This window comes from Cygnus atratus, chromosome 10, assembly GCF_013377495.2.
Source record: "Cygnus atratus isolate AKBS03 ecotype Queensland, Australia chromosome 10, CAtr_DNAZoo_HiC_assembly, whole genome shotgun sequence".
Classification (NCBI taxonomy): Eukaryota; Metazoa; Chordata; class Aves; order Anseriformes; family Anatidae; genus Cygnus; species Cygnus atratus.
The window spans coordinates 15833478-15854820 of NC_066371.1; the positions used below are offsets into that span (position 1 = coordinate 15833478).

The 21343-nt window shown below is 48.5% G+C and overlaps 1 protein-coding gene across 1 annotated transcript in view; it reads left to right on the top strand.

Moving 5' to 3' along the window:
- Positions 1-1293: 1293 nt before the first annotated feature.
- RAD54L2 (RAD54 like 2) overlaps positions 1294-21343 on the top strand; it is a 58727-nt gene continuing 38677 nt past the window's right edge. Inside the window, exons 1-2 of the mRNA XM_035558334.2 lie at positions 1294-1353; positions 18007-18216. Coding sequence (XP_035414227.1) covers positions 18063-18216 — 154 coding nt within the window. The 5' untranslated portion in view covers positions 1294-1353; positions 18007-18062. The remainder of the gene's footprint in view (positions 1354-18006; positions 18217-21343) is intronic.

Genomic DNA, 21343 nt, shown 5'->3' on the forward strand with positions numbered 1-21343 from the left:
GAACTCCTCACAATTCTGTTGGGGGTTTCTGTGCTTGCTTTAGCTTGTACTTCTCTGCTTCTCTGAGGCCTCTGCCTTCATCCCTCTCTGGAAGTCTCTGTATGATGGGTTGGAGCAGTGAAAAATTCTGTAGTCTTCATGTCAGGTTCAACACAAGAAGGTCCTATGGAGGACTGGGTGTCTAGGCAGGGAGGAGGGTGAAGGATCTGGTATCTCAGGCCTTTGAAGGGTCCCCAGGGATGTGCTATTTGTGAGATCTTTCTGAGCCTTCTGGTCAGTGGTGTTAGTCCTTTTATTCTGGATCAGCTACGCCTTTCCTGAAGTATGGAAGACCTGCTAAGAGGCTGAGTTACATGGATTGTACTCAGGCTGCCACTACATACCCAAACTGAGGTATCAGTCACTTTTTTTTTCTTTTCTTTCTTTTTTTTTTTTTTTTTTTTTTTTTTTTTAATATTCTGGCTATTTATTGAGTACCAGCCTGGGGAGCCAGATAGGCAGTTTCTCTGCTGGTCTCGTTCTTCCTTTTAACAAAAGAAAATGCCGGGCTCCTGCTGCTGTGCAGAGGGCTCTTGGGGCAGCCAGCAGTGCCTCCTGCTAGGGGTGCAGGACAACGTGGGGAAGAGGCAAACTGAAGCAAGTCCTGCGGAGGCTGCGAAAGGGCCAGGGCATACGGTGTGCGAGGCTGAGGAGATGAGAAGGGGCTGGAGAGGGGCTTGGGGGTGTTCAAGGCCAGGCTGGATGGGGCCTTGGCCAACCTGACCCAGCGGGCGGTGTCCCTGCCTGCGGCAGGGGGCTGGATTCAGGTATCTTTAAGGTCCCTTCCAACCCGGTGCTGGAGCAGGGGCCCAGGCAGCGGTGTCGCTTCCGTGGGCAGAGGGTTTTGAAGCCTGGCCGGACGAGGCCGGGGCTCAGCGCTGACCCTGCCGCGAGGGGGAGGCCGGCCTAGAGCCCCCCTAGGTCCCCCCACCTTAATTACCGCGGGGCGCTGCGGCTAATTAGCAGCGCCACGCGGGGGGGAGGGGGGGGGCCGTGCTCCCCCGGGGCCGGAGAGGCGGGCGGGGGGAACCTTTCTCCGCCCTGCGGAACCTTTGAGGCGGAGGCGCCTGTTGCCGCCCGGGGGATCGGGCGGCTGCTCCGGCGGGGGTGCGGGGCCGGACGCTGGGTGATGCGGCCCCCGAGCGGCGGCTGAGCGCCGAGGCCGGCACGGAGGCGGGCGGGCGGCCGGGCGGGGCGGCCGCCAGCTGCCGGGGCCCGCAGCCTCCCATCCCCCGGCCCGCCCCCCCCCCCGCCGAGGTGAGAGGAGCCGCCGCAACGGGGAGCGGGCCGGGAAGGGCGGCCGGAGGCTGCGTGGTGAGGGAGGGGGGGAAGCGGCGGAGGCCGCGGCCCCGCCCCGCCCCGCCGGGGGGGCTCCGGGGAGCGGGCCCCGGGCTGCGGGGGGAGAGGGGGGCGCGGCCGCCGGGCCCCGGGCCGCCGCCTCCCGCCGGGGGAGCGGGGCTGGAGGCCGCCGAGGCCGGGTTGCGCGGGGGACGGCGGCACGGCTCGGCCGCCCTCGGCATCCCGCCGCCGCTGGTCGGCGGTGCGCGGCCTAAGCCAGGGGCTGGGATCCGAGGGGGGCACCGGGGGGCGGCCCCGGCCGGGCTGAGGGGGGCCTGGGGCGGCGCTGGTCGTGCCCCCCGCGCCCAGCGGAGAGCAGCGGGCCGGAGGAGTGGGGAGCAGCCGCAGAGAGTGGCCTGGGCGATGCTTGGAGCCTCGCTGCGCTGAGCCCTCGCCGCCTCGCTCGGTCCCGGCTCGGCGCTGCTGAACTCGCTCCCACCCTCGAGCCGCTTCGGGGTTGCTCTTGCTGGTGGTTGCGTTGGTGGCAGGGTGTCTGGGGGCTCGCGTCTGTGGCGCGTGTTCCCCCTCCTGCTCCTTCATCGATTTGTGCAAAATTGGGGCTGTAAGAAGTTGTCAGCACGTCACATTGGTATATATGCAGGTGTGGAGTCCTTATTGCTAAAAATAATAATAATAATAATAATAATAAAAGATCGTAGCTCTTTTCCATCTTTTTTATGCTGATGAGATGGTAATGATCACGTTTGATCGTGTTTTTAAACTTCGTCAACGTCGGATGTTTTTTTGTACAGTTACCCAAGCATTGTGCCTAGTGAACAGTCCCTTAGCCCATAAGCGATCCCTGCAGAAGCTTCTGCTTTGGTTCAAGGTGTTTCTGCTGCCTGGTCAGAAGTTGTAATTCCCATCCCCTCCCCGGCTTAGAGTGATGGACCTTATGAGCACTCTGTCCGCTTCGATGCGAAATCAATTAGTTTGGAATAAACGGCCTTTGTTTTGGTACTTCTGCTCCAGGGGCAGTAGTATCCAGCAGAGGGAAGAAAACAAAACAGCCTGCTTAGACCACTGCTGGTGCTCCTGATGTGAGCTCTAACGTGGCCTTGGTTTGTAAGCGAGGCTTCTTTTCCCGGGTGTGAAGGTGTTCCACCTTTGGAACGTGCAGAGTGAACAACGCAGCCTTTTATCCTGTGATCTTAACAGCATCAGAGTGTAGGGGTTGTTCAGTAATGGTACGTGCTGAATGTGAAATTTCCAAGAAAAATGCAGTTGCTGTTTTAAGGAAGAGCTGTCGAGGATGCAGCATGTGATCTTTTCTAGGCTAACACTGCCTCGGACTGATTACCGCCTTTTTTCCCCTGAAAAAGGTTGACTCTTTAGCCACTGTGTTCCCCTTGTACGATACCTGGGTTACTGGTAGCTTCTGCATCCCTAAAATCTCTTGACACTTTGAAATTCCCATTTTGGTACTGGAGAGTCGTTCAGATCCTGAGCACTACTGTGTGTTCTGTACATCACGTGCTCTTTTGAGGAGGAGAACCAAACAACGTTTTCTGCCTCGTCTCAGTAGTGGATGCGTTTTAGTGAAGGTTTGAAAGGTGTAGTCTGACATAAAAAACTGTAACAGGTCGTTATAGTGTTCTCTGGAATCAAAATTGGTGCCATGGAATAATTCAAGTTGGGAACTGCCTCAGGAGGTGTCCAGTCCAGCCTGTTGCTCAAAGCCGTGTCAGCACCAAGTTCAGAGCGGGACTTTGTTTATTCACGTCGGAAACCCTCCAAAGCCAACAATTTGCCAGTCCCTGGGCCCCTGCTTCGGGGCTTGACCTGTCCTCCCAGGGAGAAGCCCCTCCTTTGGGTCAGGTCACAACCTCTGCTGTTGCAGTTTACGACCTCCAGGCTTGCGCAGCCTCCCTTCGTGTGGCAAGTGCTCCATCCCCCTCAGCGTCTCGGCAGCCCCCCTCTGAACTCGCTCAGTTTTATCTGTGTCTTTCATGTGCTGGGGGTGTCCAAAAAAGCGCGCGTTGTGTTTCGGGCGCCTCTCCGAAGCGCCGAGTGGAAGGAAGGAGTCGCTTCTCTCGGTCGGGCCGTGCTCCCGCTGCTGGGGCCCGGCATGCTGTTAGCCTGCGTCGCTGCCAGGGTGCACTGCTGACTCACGTTTAGCGTTCTGTCCTCCATTTGTGACCCTCCGTGTGTGCACACAGGCGTGTATGCGCGTGCACGTGGTGCACGCAGCCTTCTCTTGTCCTCCCGCCACGCAGCTCCAAAGAGCCTTGGTGATGTGTATGTGCGCGCGGAAGTTTGTACACGTGCGCGCGGGTGTGAGTTACACCTTTTGTGCTGTCGAACGGTCGCTTTCCATCCTTTCCCCCAAATCACAGCTGTTACTAGGGGTGATGATCGACTGTCTGGCCTTGCCTGGGTGTCGCGCAGCCCCGACTGGCTGTGCGGGGCCCCCTCTGCCTGCTGCCTGCCCTTCGCCTGCTCAGAACCGCTTTGTTTCAGACACCTCCGAGGTGGGACTGGGTTACCAGGGCAAGGAGGGGGTGGTGGCGGAGTGAGACTCTTCCCGGGAGGACTGAGGTGCATCTTGTTTGATCCAAAGCAAAGCCAGAATATAAGCACGCAAAAAAGTATGAAGTGTGTTTTCAAATTTGTTGTTTATAGGTGCGAGGTGAACGGAACAGATGCAATGTTTCTAACAGTGTGCTTAGTGGCAGCGTAATTGTCCTTCTGTCATTCCTTTGAGCTTGTTTCTCTCAGGTGCCTGAAAGCATCTGGGAGGTAGTACCCTGTAGGAGAAATATTCTCTGCACCAAAGTTTCATAGTTTAAACCTTTGAGTTTAGTACCTGCAGCCAAGTACCATTTGATATATTCGTGGGTACTTGGTACAGAAATAGAGATCTGTATTTACTGTTTATGCAAAACAATTTCTACTTAATGTTTTCCTGATTGGCAAGTATGTCGAGTTAATTACAGTTAGGGTTGCTTCAGAGAGTTCTCACTGCAAGACAGGAATTTACTGTGTTTAAGCAGCATTTTTTAACCATATAAAAACAAAAGGCTGTGTAGAGACGTGTTTTCTTTTCCAAATGGGTGTTCTCTCTTAAGTATTAAACAGGAATATTTAGGTTTACGCTCGTAGAACACCACGTGTAGGATCTGATGTTTAGGTACTCTGAAACTCTGAATGAAAATCTCATTTCTTGTTAACTTTTGCAAACCTTATGTTTACATTCTAGGGTTTTATGCTTATCAAGAAGCAGAATCTTAAAGATGAAGAGGAATGATAAAGTAACACCATTCCTTGTGTGAGAAAGGGGAAGCATTACTTGATGAAGTCCTTTGTCGTTGCATGCTGTGAGAGGGGAGAAGGGGGAATTAGAAGTAGCTATTAGAGGCAAAAATTGTTGAAGAGGCAACTTTGAAGCTGGCTGGGCTTCGGAGAATGTGGTAGAGTTGGGTTTTGGTTTAGCCATCTTTAATCTTTTAAGCTGCCTAGCTGGAGACTTCTTGTCCTAAGTAATATTAAGGAAGTCACTGATCAATATTTCATATGTGGTAGCCAGGAAGTGCTAAGTGCACACATCTGTTAACAGACTAAGCATGCCTGAAGTTGAAACATGCTTTGGAAAAAAGGCATGGAAAAAAAATTCTTCAGCCGTGCAGGTGTAAAACTTAGAGAACCGTTGACTTGAAAAATTCCTCAAAGCATAAAAAGTAGGTCTTCAGAAATTCTTGGAGGTCAGGCAAACCTGCTTTTATGTCTGAAGCGAAACAGCAGAATGTCAGTTAGTCCTGCAAGCGAGACCGATGCGTTGCTATTGTAATCTCAGAGCAGCTGTGATAATTTAAATTTTGTTCGTGCTCAGTCAGTGTGAATGCTGGACTTGGGGTCAGTCTGACACCTCCAAAAGCCTTGTGGCATATTGAAGGCAACATGAATTCTCTCCAAGAAAAAAAAAGGAAGAAAGTATTACTCCACTTAAATGTAACGGCGGCGTTTTCAGTGTGCTCACTTCAGTGTGCAAGTGGTTGCAGTGGCTTGAAGCGCTTTGTGGTGGCCTTTCGGCTTGCCCTAGGGTTACTGTTCTAGAGGTGTGTCGGTGAATCTGAAGGAAGAACGAATCGACTTGGGTATTAGGGATTTATTCAAACATCAGCAAAGACCTAAAGGCTGGCACGCGCCTGTCTAGAGGATGCATTGAATCTGTGCCTGAGCAGAGGCCTCCCGGACAGCTTGTTGACTGAAGATACCATCGAAGGATGCAGAAATCTTAAGGGGAAGACTTAGCCAGCTACTTCAAAAAGAATCTGGAGAAATCTTGTACTGTCAGTGTGGTTTGCAGTACAAACAGCGTTCGTACCGCAGAGTAGCATCAGCTACGGTCCGAAAGCCCAGGAACTTGAACGCTTCTTGAATACTTCCCTGGAAAGGAGGCTGAGGTGAGCAGCGTCTGGCTGATGCAGCTTTGCCCGACTGTCCTGCTCCACCTCTGCAGGCCTGCCCGAAGCTGGCCAGGTGGCAGCCTGAGCGGATGCCGTGTGCCGGCACGGAGCACCTCCAGCTGCTGTAGCCGAGGTCTGCAGCCAAGGGCTAAGCATGCTGACAGGCTTCTGCCGCTGTGCTGGCGGGCTGCTGCTGGCAGACGAGTAGAAAATCAAAGTTGGAATACCTTAATACGTAGCCAAATGCTTTCTCTGTCACAAATGCATCCAAACTTGTGCTGAGCATGAGGAGGACTTTGATTAAGGCCTAATGTGCACAGCAACGCGCTTTACATAACAAGGGAGCCTTAAGAGAGGCATTAAACTTATAAAAGCAATTAAAGAGGCTCTGTGGTGATTTGGCAGATAACAAGCAGACATTACTCTGGCATTCTCTGCGGAAAGCTAGCTTGATCTAATTAACAAAGAGCTGGGGCTATGCAAGGGCAGAATTGATGAACAGAAACTGCAGATCCCTTCTGCTGCTCAGCCAGTGTGGGTGATCGAGCACAAAGCCTGTAGGACCAGCACGGGCTGGGAAGGAGTTGAAACATGGAGATCCCATGGAGATCTTGACTTGTACTTCCTTCCTTTGGCAGTGGAAACTCTTTTTTTCTCAAGATTTTGCTTGTGAAGAAAGCTTATCCTGCCTATCAGAATGCTGGAAATAATGGTTTAGAGACGTAACTCATTAAACGCTTTCCCGAGCCTCTTAAACTCAGTTTGGTCCAGCATATCAGCATCAATTAAGTGTAAATTATTAGATTTGGAGTTGTTCAATCTGGAATAACCAGGTTGTAAAAGTGTATTGCTTTCACATGAATTGCTCTAGGTCTGTGTGGCACCCAGATGTTAACGGAAAAAAATGAAACCCCTGATTCTGACGAAGGCTGGAAAGGAGGCTGGAGGTGCTCACGGAGTGCTGAGTCTGCTTAGAGAACGGGACAGTGCTCAAAAGGGAGTCGATTGAGGGCTGGTGGGAGGATTTAGTCAAAATGAGCGGAAGAAAGGAAACAGCTAGGTGGCCGAGTGCCAGGGCTCAGCCAGCACTCTGGGAGATCACAACGTGGTAATTAAAGCACTTGTATCGAGCACCCAGGCTTAGTGTGATATTTGTTCCATTCCTCCCCTGATGCTAATCTGCAGGGGTGTTACCGAAAAGTGAGTCTTGGTCAACAGATACGAATGGTCAGCGAGTCAAAAACCTGGCTTAAAAAAAGCAGACGTGGAAACTCTGAATGGGGGGATTTCTCAGGGCTTTGCGCTGGGTCTGGTGCTCTGCTGTGTTTTCAACAGTGGCCTGGAAGAAAACACCAAATTGGAGCTGATCAAAAGTGTGGTTATATAAAGGTTACGCCGAGTGGTGAAGCATGAAGAAGGAAAAAGAGCTGCGGAGCGTCCTCTGAATTGTTTGGGTACCTGGTCTAGTATGACCAAGTGTGTTTGCAGAGCCTGAGCATGGGTACGTGTGGCAGGGATGTCAGGAGCAGAGCAGGTATGTGGCAGTATGTGAGCCCTCGGAGCCCTGCTGTGGGTCTGAAGGCTACTCAGAGAAGCTAATTAATTTTTTAATAGTAATGTTCATCTGTAATTAGATGTATAAACAGGAAATACTGAATAAGGATAGAAGGTAAAATCAGGAAGCGCTCCATTGGCTTATAGTTAAAAGTTTCACAATTTTCTTTGGGCAAAACAAGTTGTGTACCAAAGGGCTCTTAATTTAGTGGAAAAAGCCATGATGGTGCCTGGAAGTTTTTAAATTCAGCTTAGGAAAAAGGCACGCTTTGTTAACAAGGAGTGTGATTAACCACTGGAGGCATTAAGAAGGTGCTTGTAACTGTTAAGGGAGATGAACTTCAGGAGATGGAGGCATCCCGTCGAGTCAGGATGAGGAGGCACTTGGAAGACACCCGAGTGGAGGACGAGGTGCTGGGTCTAGGTACGGGAGGGTTCGCACGTGCCAGGCTCATCTCACGCAGTCGTGTTTGGACAAGATCTCTTCCTGCCCAAGCTGGATTTAGTCAAGTGGTCTGATTATGATACCTGTTTGTTTACAGGTCTCTTTTAAGCATGTTTTCTGTCAAGGGAGTAAATGTTTCCTGCAAGCATCAGGGACAGTGCGTACATTAAGTAGTTCTGGTTTGGGAAAGGGCAGGTGCTGTAGCAAGTGCCTGATCGCTGAAAGTGACTGTCCCGCTGGACGAAGTGACCTCCTTGAAGCATCTCCCCACCAAGAGCTACCTTCCCCCCCCATTGCTTATATTTTATCAGGATGGGAAAGGTCTCGTACTCTTTTCTTCGCACTCGTGGGTGATCCTGGACAGGGAGCCTTGCAGATGAAATCCTTTAGTTAAGGGAAGCTGTTTATACTGAAGTTCCTGAATTTCCTTGCCTCTTGGAAGAAGTGTCCTTCTCTGTCCCTCGCTCTCCTGGCCGTTATCTCAGCTGACCAGTTTTGCTGACAAGGAAGGCTATAAAGAAAGACCCAGAAGTTGTTATAGGAGAACAGCTTCTTTACTGTCGGTCTTTACAATTACTCTTGGCTTAAAGAAAAAAGGAATCTGGCTTCTCTTCCGTTGCTTCTGTTCTGGGGGTGTATTAAGTGAGAAACTCCTTCCCCACGTCTGCATTTTCCTCCTTGCCCCTGGCAGTTGTAGGCAGTGGCACCAGGGACGGGCTGGTGGAGTCTTGCACCTGCCCTGGGGGAATGGGCCTGGGAGAACACAAAGCTTAAACTTGAGGCTTTCTTTCTTTTTTTTTTTTTTTTCCCCTCTTAAAGTTAATCATGGGGAACTAGCATGCTTCTGAAAGCGGTGGATCTTTTATTTCTAAGCTTGCTACTGGTCTCCTTCAGTTTTTAAATCTTTTAGTGTATAAATTTCCTTAAAATATAAGGCTGTGCCCTTTTAATGGGGTTCTCCGGTTTTTCAGGTCTTGCTGTTTTAATTGCAAGTGTTCTCGTGGAAAAATACACCACAAGAACCGGAAGAGTAAAATATGCCAAAAGGCACTGGTCGGGTGGTTTTTGCAGGGGATGTTGGGGTGGGGGAGATTCTTAAACCGCCTTGTGGTAGGAGTGGAGTCATCAGTCGGCTTGAGGAGGTTTCTTGTCCATAGTTATCAACAAACAGAGGGAACACGACAAAAAAATGAACCCTGCAAAACCTGTTGGCATTTTAATGTAGGAGGTGTATTATGATCTCTAGACAGGGTAAAGCAATTGCCTTTTGGATGCAAGATGGATGGCAAGATGCCTGTTGCGTAGAATGGAGAAGGTTTGGGTTCAAGAAGCTCACTGCTTTTGAAATTAAGTATTTTGGGAAAAGCCATTCCCCCAGAGGAGGATTGCTCTGATTTTGTGTTTTTTTTTTTCTTCCCCCTCAGTCCTGGGATGTGATCCTCTTCTCTCTGGAAGAGAACTTCCCAGGGAAGCTGTGTGGGTTTCCTTTGTTTACTTTTTTACTTCTGGAAGTTCCTAGCTCTGGAGTTCCTGAGACAATGCACAGTAAGGTTTGCAGTAGCCAGCCTTTGAAGTTTCTGCCCGTTGTAACTGCACGTCCTGTTCTCCATGAATGTGAGTAGTGACGGCCTCTTAAATGTGATCTGAATTTCCGTATTCTGTAATGACAGCAGTTAACTACTTGGAAGGAAGAAGACCCAGATAATGAGTAAATAAGTAGAGAACACTGGGGAAACGGGTGATCTGCATGGTCATGCAGACTGTAAGAAATTCTTTTTTCTGACTCTCGCTTAAAAAAGAAATGACACAAAATGGCTTAGAGGTGCCTTTCCCTTCCTCCCATACTTATTATAGCACTTTAAAAAAAAAAAAAAAAACAACAAACACACAGCACCACAAAGCAGAGAGGAGGTCTTAGATTTCAACTAAATCAATGCTCCTGGTCAGGGCAGTGCTTATTTTCCCAGAAGGAGATACAGAGCTGTTAGCCTCTGCTGCTAGAGTGGGACTTCTCTATGAACATGTGTACTCGCATCGTGATGAGAAGGCGCATCCTCTGGACAGTCTTTAGTTTTTTGCCGTTTGCCTTTGTCCGTAACAGAGACAGGATTGGGAGTGAAACTGAGCGAGGTTTACGGCATTGCTGGTAAATCTGCTCTGGCAGTGCCATGTAACCAGCTGTCTGGTTAAGGAATGCTTTTAATTGTACCCCGGCATTCCCGTCGAGAGAATTTATGCTTCCTGCTCAAATTTCAGAGCTCAGCCCTTGTGAATAGCAGTCAAGGATTTCTGCAGCTAGACAAACGGGCACTGTGTGTGGAATGGCTTGGCACCCTCGGGTCTGTTCCTGCTGACTCCGGAGGAGGGCAGGAACAATGGGGATGAGACAAGAAGTTCCGCTCCTGGTCTATTTTAGGAGAGAGCTCAGCTGAGCCTGAGGACGTTGACATGTCACGGCGTACGGTCCCCTCCGCCTGGGATGGTGACATGTCAGCAGGATGCTGGGACAGGCTTGCCCACAGCCCCGTGCTGGCACTGCGGGACAGCTGCCGGCCGAGCCGCGGCCACGGCTGGTGAATGAACCGGGCCACAAGTGGTCTCCTGCAGGAAGCAGTTGGCCAGAACCTCCTCCTCTCCTTGAGAGAGGGAACACGCTGAAGGTCGTGGGTTTTTTTTTTCCGAGATCACAGCTGAATGCTTTGTATTGTTCCGCTTCTGAGTCTTGGAAAAACAGCACTTGGGCTCTGCGTGGGTCTGAGTGCCCGCGCGGCGTTGTCTGATCCAGCAAGAACCTGCACTACAGGAAACACTCCTGGCATTTATGACAGCTAGGTGATTTTATGAATTTGCGCTGGCGATACTTTTTTTTTACAGTTGAGTCCAGTAGCCAGCAACTACTTGTGCAGATTACTGTTATGGGGCTTACTCCACACGGTCCTTTTTTAATAGTTTGCTGATACATCCCTCTCTGGTTGCACCTTCCCATCCTAGTGTTGGGTATGCCTGTGCCAGTTTGCAAGTGTAGTTGATGTCCTCTTTAACTTCTGCTGGGACTGAACAGTTGGGTATGGCTACCAAAGTGGCTAGGTAGCCCCCAGGGGACCTTTGTTAGGGATATTTGTGATGCTCGTTAGCCAAATGCACGTTATGCTGTTTTTAAAGCTCTACTGAAAGTTAGTTCAAATAAGAAGTCATATACTCACGGACTTAAAGACTGAAAAGTGAGATATATCTAGGGAGAGATTCACAGTCCAGTTTTTTGTGCAGTAGCGCTTCTCTCTAATTGGGGTGTGCTGTGTGTATGCCAGCAGTCCTCTAAAGACTATCTTAGGCTTTTCATAGCATGCAGCAAGCTGTGGTGTCCTTCCTTGCAGAATTGTCTGAACCAGTGGGAGGCATCTTTGGGGCCGTGTCCTTTGCTGTGGACAAAAGCCCAGGAGGCTCCTTCGTCCGGCCACATCCCCTGCGTGCTGCCTGAGGTGCTGGGCCGGAGTGGTACCAAAACGAGCGCTGGCTTAGGGTTTGTGCGGGGGATCCGTGTGACTTTTATCTTGACCTGTTCAGAGGGAAAGGCAAAGACTGAACGTTTTTTGGTGACTGTTCTCAAAACCAGCAGAAAAGGGACCTCTGTAAGTGGCACTTACTATAAATCTTTCCAGCCCTGTGCCAGCAGGATGTTCTGCTGGAGGGAATGACTCTGAAAGAAACTCATCTTGCTGGCAGTTCTTAAACCTTTAATGGATTTTTAATCTAGAGTGGTAGCCAATAAAAGTTAGCTTCTGATCGCATCACAGACTGGAGCGATTTGGGTCTGCCATATGCTAATTGTCATCTTTATACCATGAGAGCTCAAAACTGCTTATTTCCGTTTCCTCCTACGTCTTTTTTTCTTTTTTTTTGCTTGTGTTCAAGTTTCTTTGGTAAGCTGTAGGTGGCTTAAGTAATGCTTTCTTGTCTCTAGTGTAATTATCGGGGTTGGAGGCGAGATGGGGAATGAAGAGGGACAAAACCGTGTTGAGGCTTTCTGTTTCTAAAAACTGCATAAACCCAAATCCTGGTTTTTAAGGCCAGTGCTGAAGAGGAAGGAAGGGGAAGAAAGGAGAGCCAACTGGCAGCTCAGCAAGCCGTGGCGGCGAAACGCTGGTGTGTGGCTGAAGGCAGCATCGTGATGATGTGGGGGGGGGACTGGATCTCACCTGGAGGGGATGGGGGCTTCCCTGGACCACCGGTGATGCGAGAGTATACTGCCATCAGGCAGTAGAGGCAGTGAATCATTCTCCAGTAATGAAATTCCTCAGTGCTTCCCTGGATGGCAAAAAAAAGAAGGGTGCGTGGGTGGGGCGATTCTGCGAAAATGGGAGAGAGCAGCTCAGCCTTTCAGCATCGTGGAAGCACGCAGCGTTCCTCGTGCTGAAGGGTGAAGGCATTGTTTGAGCTATCTCAGCCCGTTTCCCTGCGGTGCCCTTCCAGGAGGAAAGCCGTAATGTTAGCGTGTCGCGGTGGCCAAAGCCGCTGACGGGCGTTGCAGGGTCACAGAGGCCGATCTTTCCTTAGGAGGGGGCTGTCTCTTTGCCTTCTTCCCCCTCTCTGTTCCACTGCTTCTCTTTGTGTCACTTATTGCAGAACTTCTCTGCCACTGCTGTGGAACGAGGGCTTCAGCTCCTGGAGGGATCTTCCAGCTGTCTGGATCCTCGTTGCTTGTCAGAATTTGCCTGCCTCTTGCCACAGTTTGTCCTCACGAGAGAAGGCTTGGCCTGCCTTTCCCCCGAGCTGACTTTTACGATCTGGCTTTTCCGACTGGTGATCTTTAATGGTGGCTGGGCAGATTTGCCCCAAATTCATCTGCTGCGTAAAACAAATGTATCTGGGAGTCCTGACGTGCTGCCGTTGAGCCTTCCCACTCGTCTGAAATCCCTGCTCGGGATTTCGCTCCTTCCTCCGGTACCGCCTGCCTTGCTGCTGCTGTCGGCACCACGGGCAGAGCCTGTAAAAGCAGGCTCGGACGTGGCTTTTGTGTGGAAATGCTGCTCGCTTCGACAGCAGGAGCGGTGAGCGGGGAAGGGAAGCTTCCTATTCTTGACCTTTGTAGTAAGGAATTGAAGTGCCACTTAGAGAGAATTTGCCAGAGCTGGAAACATGGCTGGTGATGTGGTGAGGTGAGGAGTTTTGTTCAGCTGTGGCGTTAATCCCAGGGGGACAGCGGTAATTACCGGGAACACCACTGATCGCAGGTCTCTTACCTCGGGTAGCCTGAGGCTTGGTGGAGCACAAAGCAAACCGCTCTTCTGGATGGGGTGGCCGGCTGGGGGGACATGTCGAGTATTTCCAAGGAGTTTGTTTGTAGGAAGCCAATTTCTGCTCTAGCATAATTAAAAAAAAAAAATTGCTTTTAAAGGCAGTGCAACGTTGTTTGGGCAAATAGTTACACAAATTACACTCCACCCCTTCTTGCAGAGGCTTTTTGTTTGTTTGTTTTTTGTCAAGGAAACCGGTTTCACGCTGGTTGTGGTATGGCGGTGCCTTTTAGGAAGGAGGTGGTTAATCTGTAAAGCGGGGCCTGCGTATCTCCTAAAGCTGATACATGGGAGTGTTTTTTAAGACCCTGGGTTATTCTGTCCCTCAATTCTGAAGCCCCACAAATCACAGTGGGCTCCTTAATACCTGTGTCAAGCATGGGCAAAGTCTGGCTGTGGGCAGGAGTGCGCCCACCGACCTCAGGCATGGTCCGGGACAGGCAGGTGCCCTCCGATTTGGGGTTTCAGATGGCTTCTTCCTTTCTTAACTTTAACATCCCTCTGGTAAACACGTCACGCAGGGGATCGATGTCACTTAGTTTTGGTGTGATTTGAACAAGGGGGAAGGAAGGAGAATTTTTTTTCTTCCTTCCCAGCTATATCCAGCTTCACAGCTGAACAACCGGATTGCTCGAGCCTTACCAGTCAAACTGCACGGGGAGAAGGGCTTTAAATCACAAAGTAGTCGGTTAGGTAAGGATGGCTCTAAATGTGATTGGGGGTATCAGTGGGGGAAGAAATTCTTGTTGATTTTTAGTAAAAAAAGGAGGAGGGGGGAAGTCTGCTAGATCCACTGAGTTAGTGACACTGCTGGCTGCTTTTGGAGTAAATATTTATCCTATAGAGATTGTAACATCACATAATGAAAATTGGAGAAGTTCTAATGTTTGTTAATCAAACTGCCCAAGCCCACTGATCTCAGACTTATTTCTAATTAGATTTTTAAACTGAGAAGAAAGCCATTCGTTGGGGTATTACTTGGAAACTGTTACGAGATTCTTATCCTACAGAAAGGTTTAAAAGTGACTCTTCAGTGATCCATCTCTGTCCTTTATCACCACTTACTGAGGGCTGCCTATAAAGTACCAGAGCTGTGCTAGCAGGTGATCCAGCAGAAAGATGAGGCTTCCTGCCCCGCAGAGCCCGCTGCTACTTTCAGCAGGCTTCCGGGTTGAAATGTTGGTGTGTGATCTGAGAGCGCAAGGGGAATCTTACGGCCACAAGCATCTATTTTGCTGCCAAACAAACAAGAAGGAAATGATTAATACCATAAAACGTGACTGCAGCAAAACCCAAAGAGCTTTCCACAACACTGACTTTGAAATACCTGGTTTTATTAAACTGCCTGCGCAAATCCTCTTGCGACTTGCCGGCGTGCTTGATCCTGTTTGTACGGCCCGGTACCACGCTGACCATGGAAGGTCTTGGTTACAAAACAGGCTTTAAGGGGCAAATCTTGATGAGTCCCAGATACCGGCCTTGGCTGGCAGTTGGGGAGGTGATCGAATCCTCTTTACTATTCAGCACCGTGCATTAGTGTTAAACCTGCCCTTTTGGAAGGGATTTGCACGGGATGGCTGCGTAGAGGGACGAGCGTGTACTGTGCCCTGGGCGCTCCCCACGGCAGGTGGGTTCCCTCTGCAAAGGCACGCCGCTCCTGGTGGCACCTGGTGTCCTATTCCACGCATCCTCCGTTGCTTGTCGGTGCCCAGAGCAGGTAATGAAAGGACGGGTTTTGTGGGTGCTGGTGCTGTACAGAAGGGGCGAGGTTGGCAGATCCTGTGCTCGCTGCCCCACCTGACAGCCCGGCTTGCAGCACGGGCGACCCCGCCGTGAGAAGCACTGTTGCATAGGAAGGAAGAAGATCACACTCATGTTCCTCTCTCAGCTTCAGGGTGCATTAAGAAATGTGATTAAAAACCTCTGCAGAGCAAAAGAAAAGCAGTAGGACAGCAGAAATGTGTCTGCATTTGTGAGTTTTTGCAGTGTCTGAGTCCATAACGGGGCCTCCTTCGTGTGCGTGCCAAGGAGGCGGCAGTCGTCACCGCCTGGCACTTACTGTCTGAAGTTTTCTGCCTTAAAGCAAAGCCCAGAAAACTACTCACCTGTTTTTATCTTTGCTGAAAGCCAGGACTCAGTGCATGAGAGGGGCTGTCTGGGTGTTAATTTGATGCTCAGCTGATTGCAGGGTTTACCTCCCTGGAAGGGGATTAATAATAATAGCTCTCTTCTCCCGATGTAAGCAAGAGGAATTTTGGAGCCTTTTCACCTAATACCCAAGCCTGCTTTCCCAGCATCACCACCTGCAGGAACTGGGCACCGTGCTGCATGGACTGCAGGCTCTCGGTTGTGGCCTGGTGCCGGTGACCCTCCTGCGGCTCGGGACGTGCTGCCCGTTGTGTGACGGGGCAGCAGGCTCCGAGTTGGTCTAATGTGGGACAGCCAGAAAGTCTGGACAAATGGTAACTTTGATCGGGTAAAGGGGATCTGTTTATCTCTTGCAAAGTGCCCTTCGTACAGCGATTATATGTAGAGCACGGCATGCCTGTGTTTGCAAAGGCAGGGGATGGGGCAGGCTGGAGTAACTCAGCCCTAAAACAGGAGAGGCAGCTACAGGCTGCCTGGGTGATGTAATTCCCCTTGTGCAAGCCCCAAACTGGGTCAGGTCTGTGTGAGAAACGAGGGCAGTCTCCAGGCTGTGTAATACCTGCCTGGTGTGCCCTGCTGCCGCCGGGCGGGGTGCGAGCCTCCGCAGACGTGGAGCTCCCGTGGTGGATGGATGGAGGGTGGCCGCAGAGCTGCCAGAGCCGAGGATGAGGATGGGAGGAGGACAGGCAGACAGTTACATGGCAGGGAATTAAGCATCTGTGCATCTACCAGGCTTCTGGAGCCCTTATGACTCCTTGAATGCCTGTTTTGCTCTTCTGCATATGGCTAGGGCTGCTGAAAAGGTTTCAGAATTTAGGTTTTAAAAAACACGTACTTACTGCTTAAAAGAAAAATAAATCTCATATTAGAGCACTTCTGTACTGGATAGCCGCTCTCTACTGGGTGCGATTTTATTTATGGGAATGTAAGGCCCCATATCCCTTCCCATAAACATTTTTTAAGGTTCTGCAACAAACAATGAAACAGAAGAATACTGATGTGAGAAGCTCTACTGTGTCGTACTTTGGAATGTTTACTGCCATTACAGCACTTCGGCTTTTCCCATTTGTTTAAGAAACCGTAATTCATTTCTTTCAGTAGTGTTTGTATTTCTTCACTGTTTTTGGTTGGTGCTGACTTCCTAGGATAGCGAAGCCTGTAACTTTTTTAATACAGTTCTGTTGGTACAGTTTCTGGCAGCTAGGATGCTGCGTGCCTTCTTAGCACAGTATGGTCAACATAGAAATAAATCCCCTTGCAATCCCAGATGACCAGCAGAAAGCTACGAAGGTCGCGCTGCTGACCACCTCCTGAACTGCGGGGAGATGCGTGCAGCTTCAGGATTACAAGTCTGAGTACAGCCTGGCTATTTCTAAGAGTAAAATGTTGGCTGTTTTCCTTAGGGCTCTATATCTGCTGGAAGTGGACGTTGTAGCTATTTAAAAGCAAAAATAAGCTACCGTTCTGAAGTATGCATAGAATTTAGAGAACTTGTGATCGCTTCGTGTCTGCAGCCCTGGCCTGGAGGCACCAGATGTCAGAAGTCAGCGCTCCCAGAGCCAGATTGCCAGAGGTGGCGGGGCTCGGTGCCTGCCCCCAGCAGAGCACGAGCTGAATGCGTGCACTCAGCTTGTGTGAACTGGCACGGCTCCACCTGAGCTACTGGAGAGTTTGGCCATTTCTCCCATCTGCTTGGCGAAGCCAACTTATTCTGTATGCCACACGTAAGAGTGTGAGGGCTTGAGCTGTCTCTGCCTGGTGGTGAAGTGCTACCCGGACCTAGTGGTGAAAAGCTTCCTATTCCAATCCGAACCTACCAACGCCTGTCCTTCCCGTGTTTATTTTCTTCCCTTCTGTTTTCTCGCAGACACTTTTCGATGTTATTGAGAAGCTGAGAGAGGCGAAGCAGGAACTGATGACTTCAGCTGGAATAATTCAGCATTCCTGTCAGTTAGATTTTCAGCCCTGCTCCAGGAGACTTCGGTTGTCTTTAACCTTTGAGTTTCCAAACTCTTACAGATACTTCTGAAACACAATTGAAAAATGACATTTTTCCACTTTTTGGAATTTGTGGATATGTATGCTGCTTTATCTGCTTAGGAACCTTTTCTTAAAGCCATTTAGTTCCCAGGCATTTTATAGCTTACACTTAAGATGTGACGTAAGTAGAGGGCAACGGAAAAAGAATGACAGGAGGGAGTGTTTTATTCATTCTAGGGGATGAGCAGGCCATAATTCTTGGTTTTTTAACATACCCTTTGCTTTACATTCTTCAAGATCAAGATGCCTTCTTTATTATACTTTGAGGAGTGTATTTCTTTTCATCCATCCTGCACAGCCTCCTCATGATAATTCTTCGTGCGTGGAAGAGGAGTAACCAGATAGGGCCAGGGCAATCCAAGTCACAAGTTTACCTCTCTTAGGCTGATCCTCTTTCTTGTGCTTCGCATTTGGATGGAAGTGAAACTGTTCACATAAGGTATTTATACTGAGTCCTCCCGCTGTGTACATGTCAAGGATACAAAGAGGTGCTTTTTTGAATTAGGTAATTCAGTGGTTCTCGTATTTTTTCTAGAAAGGTGGACCTTTATTATCACAGTACCGTGCTTATGGCATCCATTCTCTACGCAGGGTTTTATGCACAGTCTGCTATAAATGTTATATAAGGCTGACAGTAGATCCATGCTTTTATATGTAGTAATAGCGCTATGATCTTGAGCCTCGGTGCTCAAAGGTTGGGATTTGCTGGGCTCCTTATGTACCTCTGTGCTCTCTGTTGCAGGGCTGCCTCACAGTAGACCATGAGCAGGTAATGCACAAGGAGCACCACTGGGAATCATGTCGGACGAGTCAATCTCAGGGAGTGATCCGGACCTGGACCCGGACTTGGAGCAGGAGGATATGGAAGAGGAGGAGGAGGAAGATGAAGAGGAGGCAGCGATGGAGGAGGACAACGATGGGGATGACGAGGAAGACTTACTTGATGAGAGTGGTAAGTGAATGGGGTGGAGTCTGTGCATGCATTTGTTATACAAAACTGTTGTTACAAATTTTGGTGAGTGACAGCGTAAGGGTTAGGGTTTGTCCAGAGATTGGTAGGGAGAAGTGGCTGTTTAAACAGGTTGTGTGGCTGTTTAGTTTAAAAAGGGATTTAATGTAGGTTAAATTTGGACTTCCGGCCAAAAAAAAAGTCCACAGTGTAAACAAACTACAAGTATAACCTGTAAGGAGTATAGCATTTATAAAATAGCTACAGATTCTAGGGAAGCAATTATATACAGAAGCAAATAAATCAATTTACAATTATCTGTATTACTAAAAGGATCCAGTGAAATTAAGTGTATTTACATCATTGGCTTGCCAATAGGTAAACAATTTAATGGATTCCATGGGCAATTATTGCTCCCTTAAAATAATCCCCTTTAGAAAAAGGGAATTGTTCTTTTCTGACAGAGTGCAGGGTTTCTTTACAAAAGGTGGCAGTGCTGACTAAGTGAGTTGTCACCTTCTGTCCTCACCTAGTTATAAGTGCCCCACTCGCCTCTTCAGTCAGGATCAATGTAGCTGTTTGTGGAGCTCTGCTCTGCAGGTTATGTTCAAGCAAGGTTAGGTAACTGTTCTGGTTCATAGCATGGTCCTAGAAATGCGTTTTGCCCACAAGACAGTGTTGGAGGGCACATAGTGCATGGCTCAGGTGAGAATTGGGTGCCACCTTTGTCACCAAACTCCTTGTGTTATTAAACCACAGCCCAAGCCTAGAGATGTCACTGTATTTGCTTCCTTAAAAACTGTGTTTTTTTAATAACTTCAGAGCATACAGACTTTCGAATGCACCTACTTCAGCCTACTGAGAATAGATCTCCTTTTCTTAGTGTAGAAGGTGTTAAATACAGGTACTTCTGTCTTCTTCCAGTTCTTAAGGTATTTTTGGTTTCAAAGTACCTTGTCCTTGAGTTTTGCTTTTTATTCTTTCAGCCACTGTGAAGATGCTGTTTTGATTTAAAATGCTTAGAAAATGTTTACACAAATTTTATTTCTCTGATTCTATTCACGTGACTTTTTCTCATGAGAAAGTAGTGGAAATGGCAGTGTTTGGTTAAGAAATGAGTTACTGGGCTGCAGATTGCTCAGGCTGACCTTGTCACTTTGTTCACAGGAACCTGTACTCAGCAGAGCCTTAAGAACCATGACGTTCTAGAAAAACTTCTATTAACAGAGAGGAGTGGCTCTATTTTGTGTCCAAGTGGGTCACTTCCTGTGGCTGTTTTTATCAGAGACCTATGCTTTTAATCATCTACGTCAGTATTGTTGTGGTTGAATACTCGCACTGTTCCTGGGATTATTCTTTCCAAACAAACTGAGTTAGTGTATGTATCTCAGAACATCGCTAACCAGTAATGACAGTGGTTTAATTTTTTCTTAAAACACTAGGAACATGCTTATGCTCTGTATTTCTTCAGAGACTAATTAAAAATAAATTTTAACAAATGTAGGAAATGAGGAGTGAAAAGAGAATTTACATGTAGTTAACAGTGGTTTTGTAGTTTTTAGCTACAAGAGAAAACTTTATCTTACACAATGTGAGCCAAGCTAGGATTCCTCTGAAGTTTCAGGTTTTTGGCTTTAATTCTGCTCAGCAGGATATCAGGATGCCTTCCGTGTGCTTAGCTGTGAGAATATTGCTTGCTGTGGAATTGCGCACTCTTTTTCTTCACGGCTGTGGAGCGACTCAGATGTTACTTGGCATCTGTTTTGCTTTAGATCTAATATAAAGTCAGTCCCCTGTTATTTGGCTTATGGATATGGCTAACTGCAGAAATAAGAGGATCTTTTTGTGGATGTGGCACTAAGGGACGTGGTTTAGTGATTGAACTTGGTGGGTCAGGTTGAAGGTTGGGCCTCAAGGTCTATTCCAAGCTAGACGGTTCTGTGACTCCATGTTGTTTTGTCCATGTAATATTTATAGTCCTGTCTCTTTGTAGATGACCCTCATTCATAAAATTCCTCTTCAGAATGCTTACTTTTCATTCACAAGCAGGAAGGAAGAGCACTAATGGTTTTACTACAAAGCTTTTAAAAAGCTCGGTTCTCTGCTAGAACTTTGTTCTCCCCGTTCCCAGCTGTGCCCATCTCCCCTCCTAGTACTGTGGTTATTCTGAAGGTGTTCCATTAGGGATCCTGGGGTATCCTTCCCCTGTAATGGAGAAACAGTAAAAGATTTAAAAGATTAATTTCTAGCAGTAAAAGATTTAAAAGATTGATAATCTTTCACAGTTCCTTCCTTGGAAGGGCAACAGGCGGCGTATACATTTTCCCCAGACTGAAAACGATTACTCGTTTTTAAATTGTGTTGATAACAATAAAACTAACATTTTTATAGTTTTCTTACAAAATAGTGACTTTATTTTATGGAAGTAGGTTTTCTGTGTTTTGGTGATGATTCAGATCATTAAGAACAATCCAAGGTGAAGGTAACGTCCCCACCTGTTGATGGTGGGTGTCACTCTCAGGCTTACCGGTGACTTGCTCTTTGTACATTCAGCCTGCTCCAGTCTTTTTGATACGTTGTGTGGGGAATTAATGCAGTGACTTGTTTCAGAATTTTCTGAGTTCTTTGTATTTTCCATATTGAGGGTCATCTTCAGTTTTGATGGATTTTCTCTCAATTCTGCTCAGAACCTCAAGTTTTGTTTGCAGTTAGTATGGACTGTTACGGAGATGATTTAGAAGTTAGTTTGGACTCTTACCGTGCAAACTTACTTGATGACAGCAGTTATTAAACCCTGCCTCCAAGGGAAAGGAGAGCATGTGGGCTAGTTTTCTGAATACTTCTGAATAAGCAAGAGTTAATAACTATATAGTTTGCATCCTTTGTTCGTTTCTTCAGTGCTGGTCAGTTAATGAGCCATAGCGTCACGTGCAGGAGCACGTAGAGTTTTAGTCCTTTCTCCAGAGCACTTCATCCAGGACATACCGACCGTGATGCCTGCATCCCCTTCCCGGTGGGTGCCAGGTTGCACGCCCATCCTAGCAGCGTGCTGTAGCCCCAGCCAGAGGCTTCCCCTGCCTTTCCAGCCTTGTCATCCCTGCCCACTGCATCTGTTCACATCGCTTGTGGG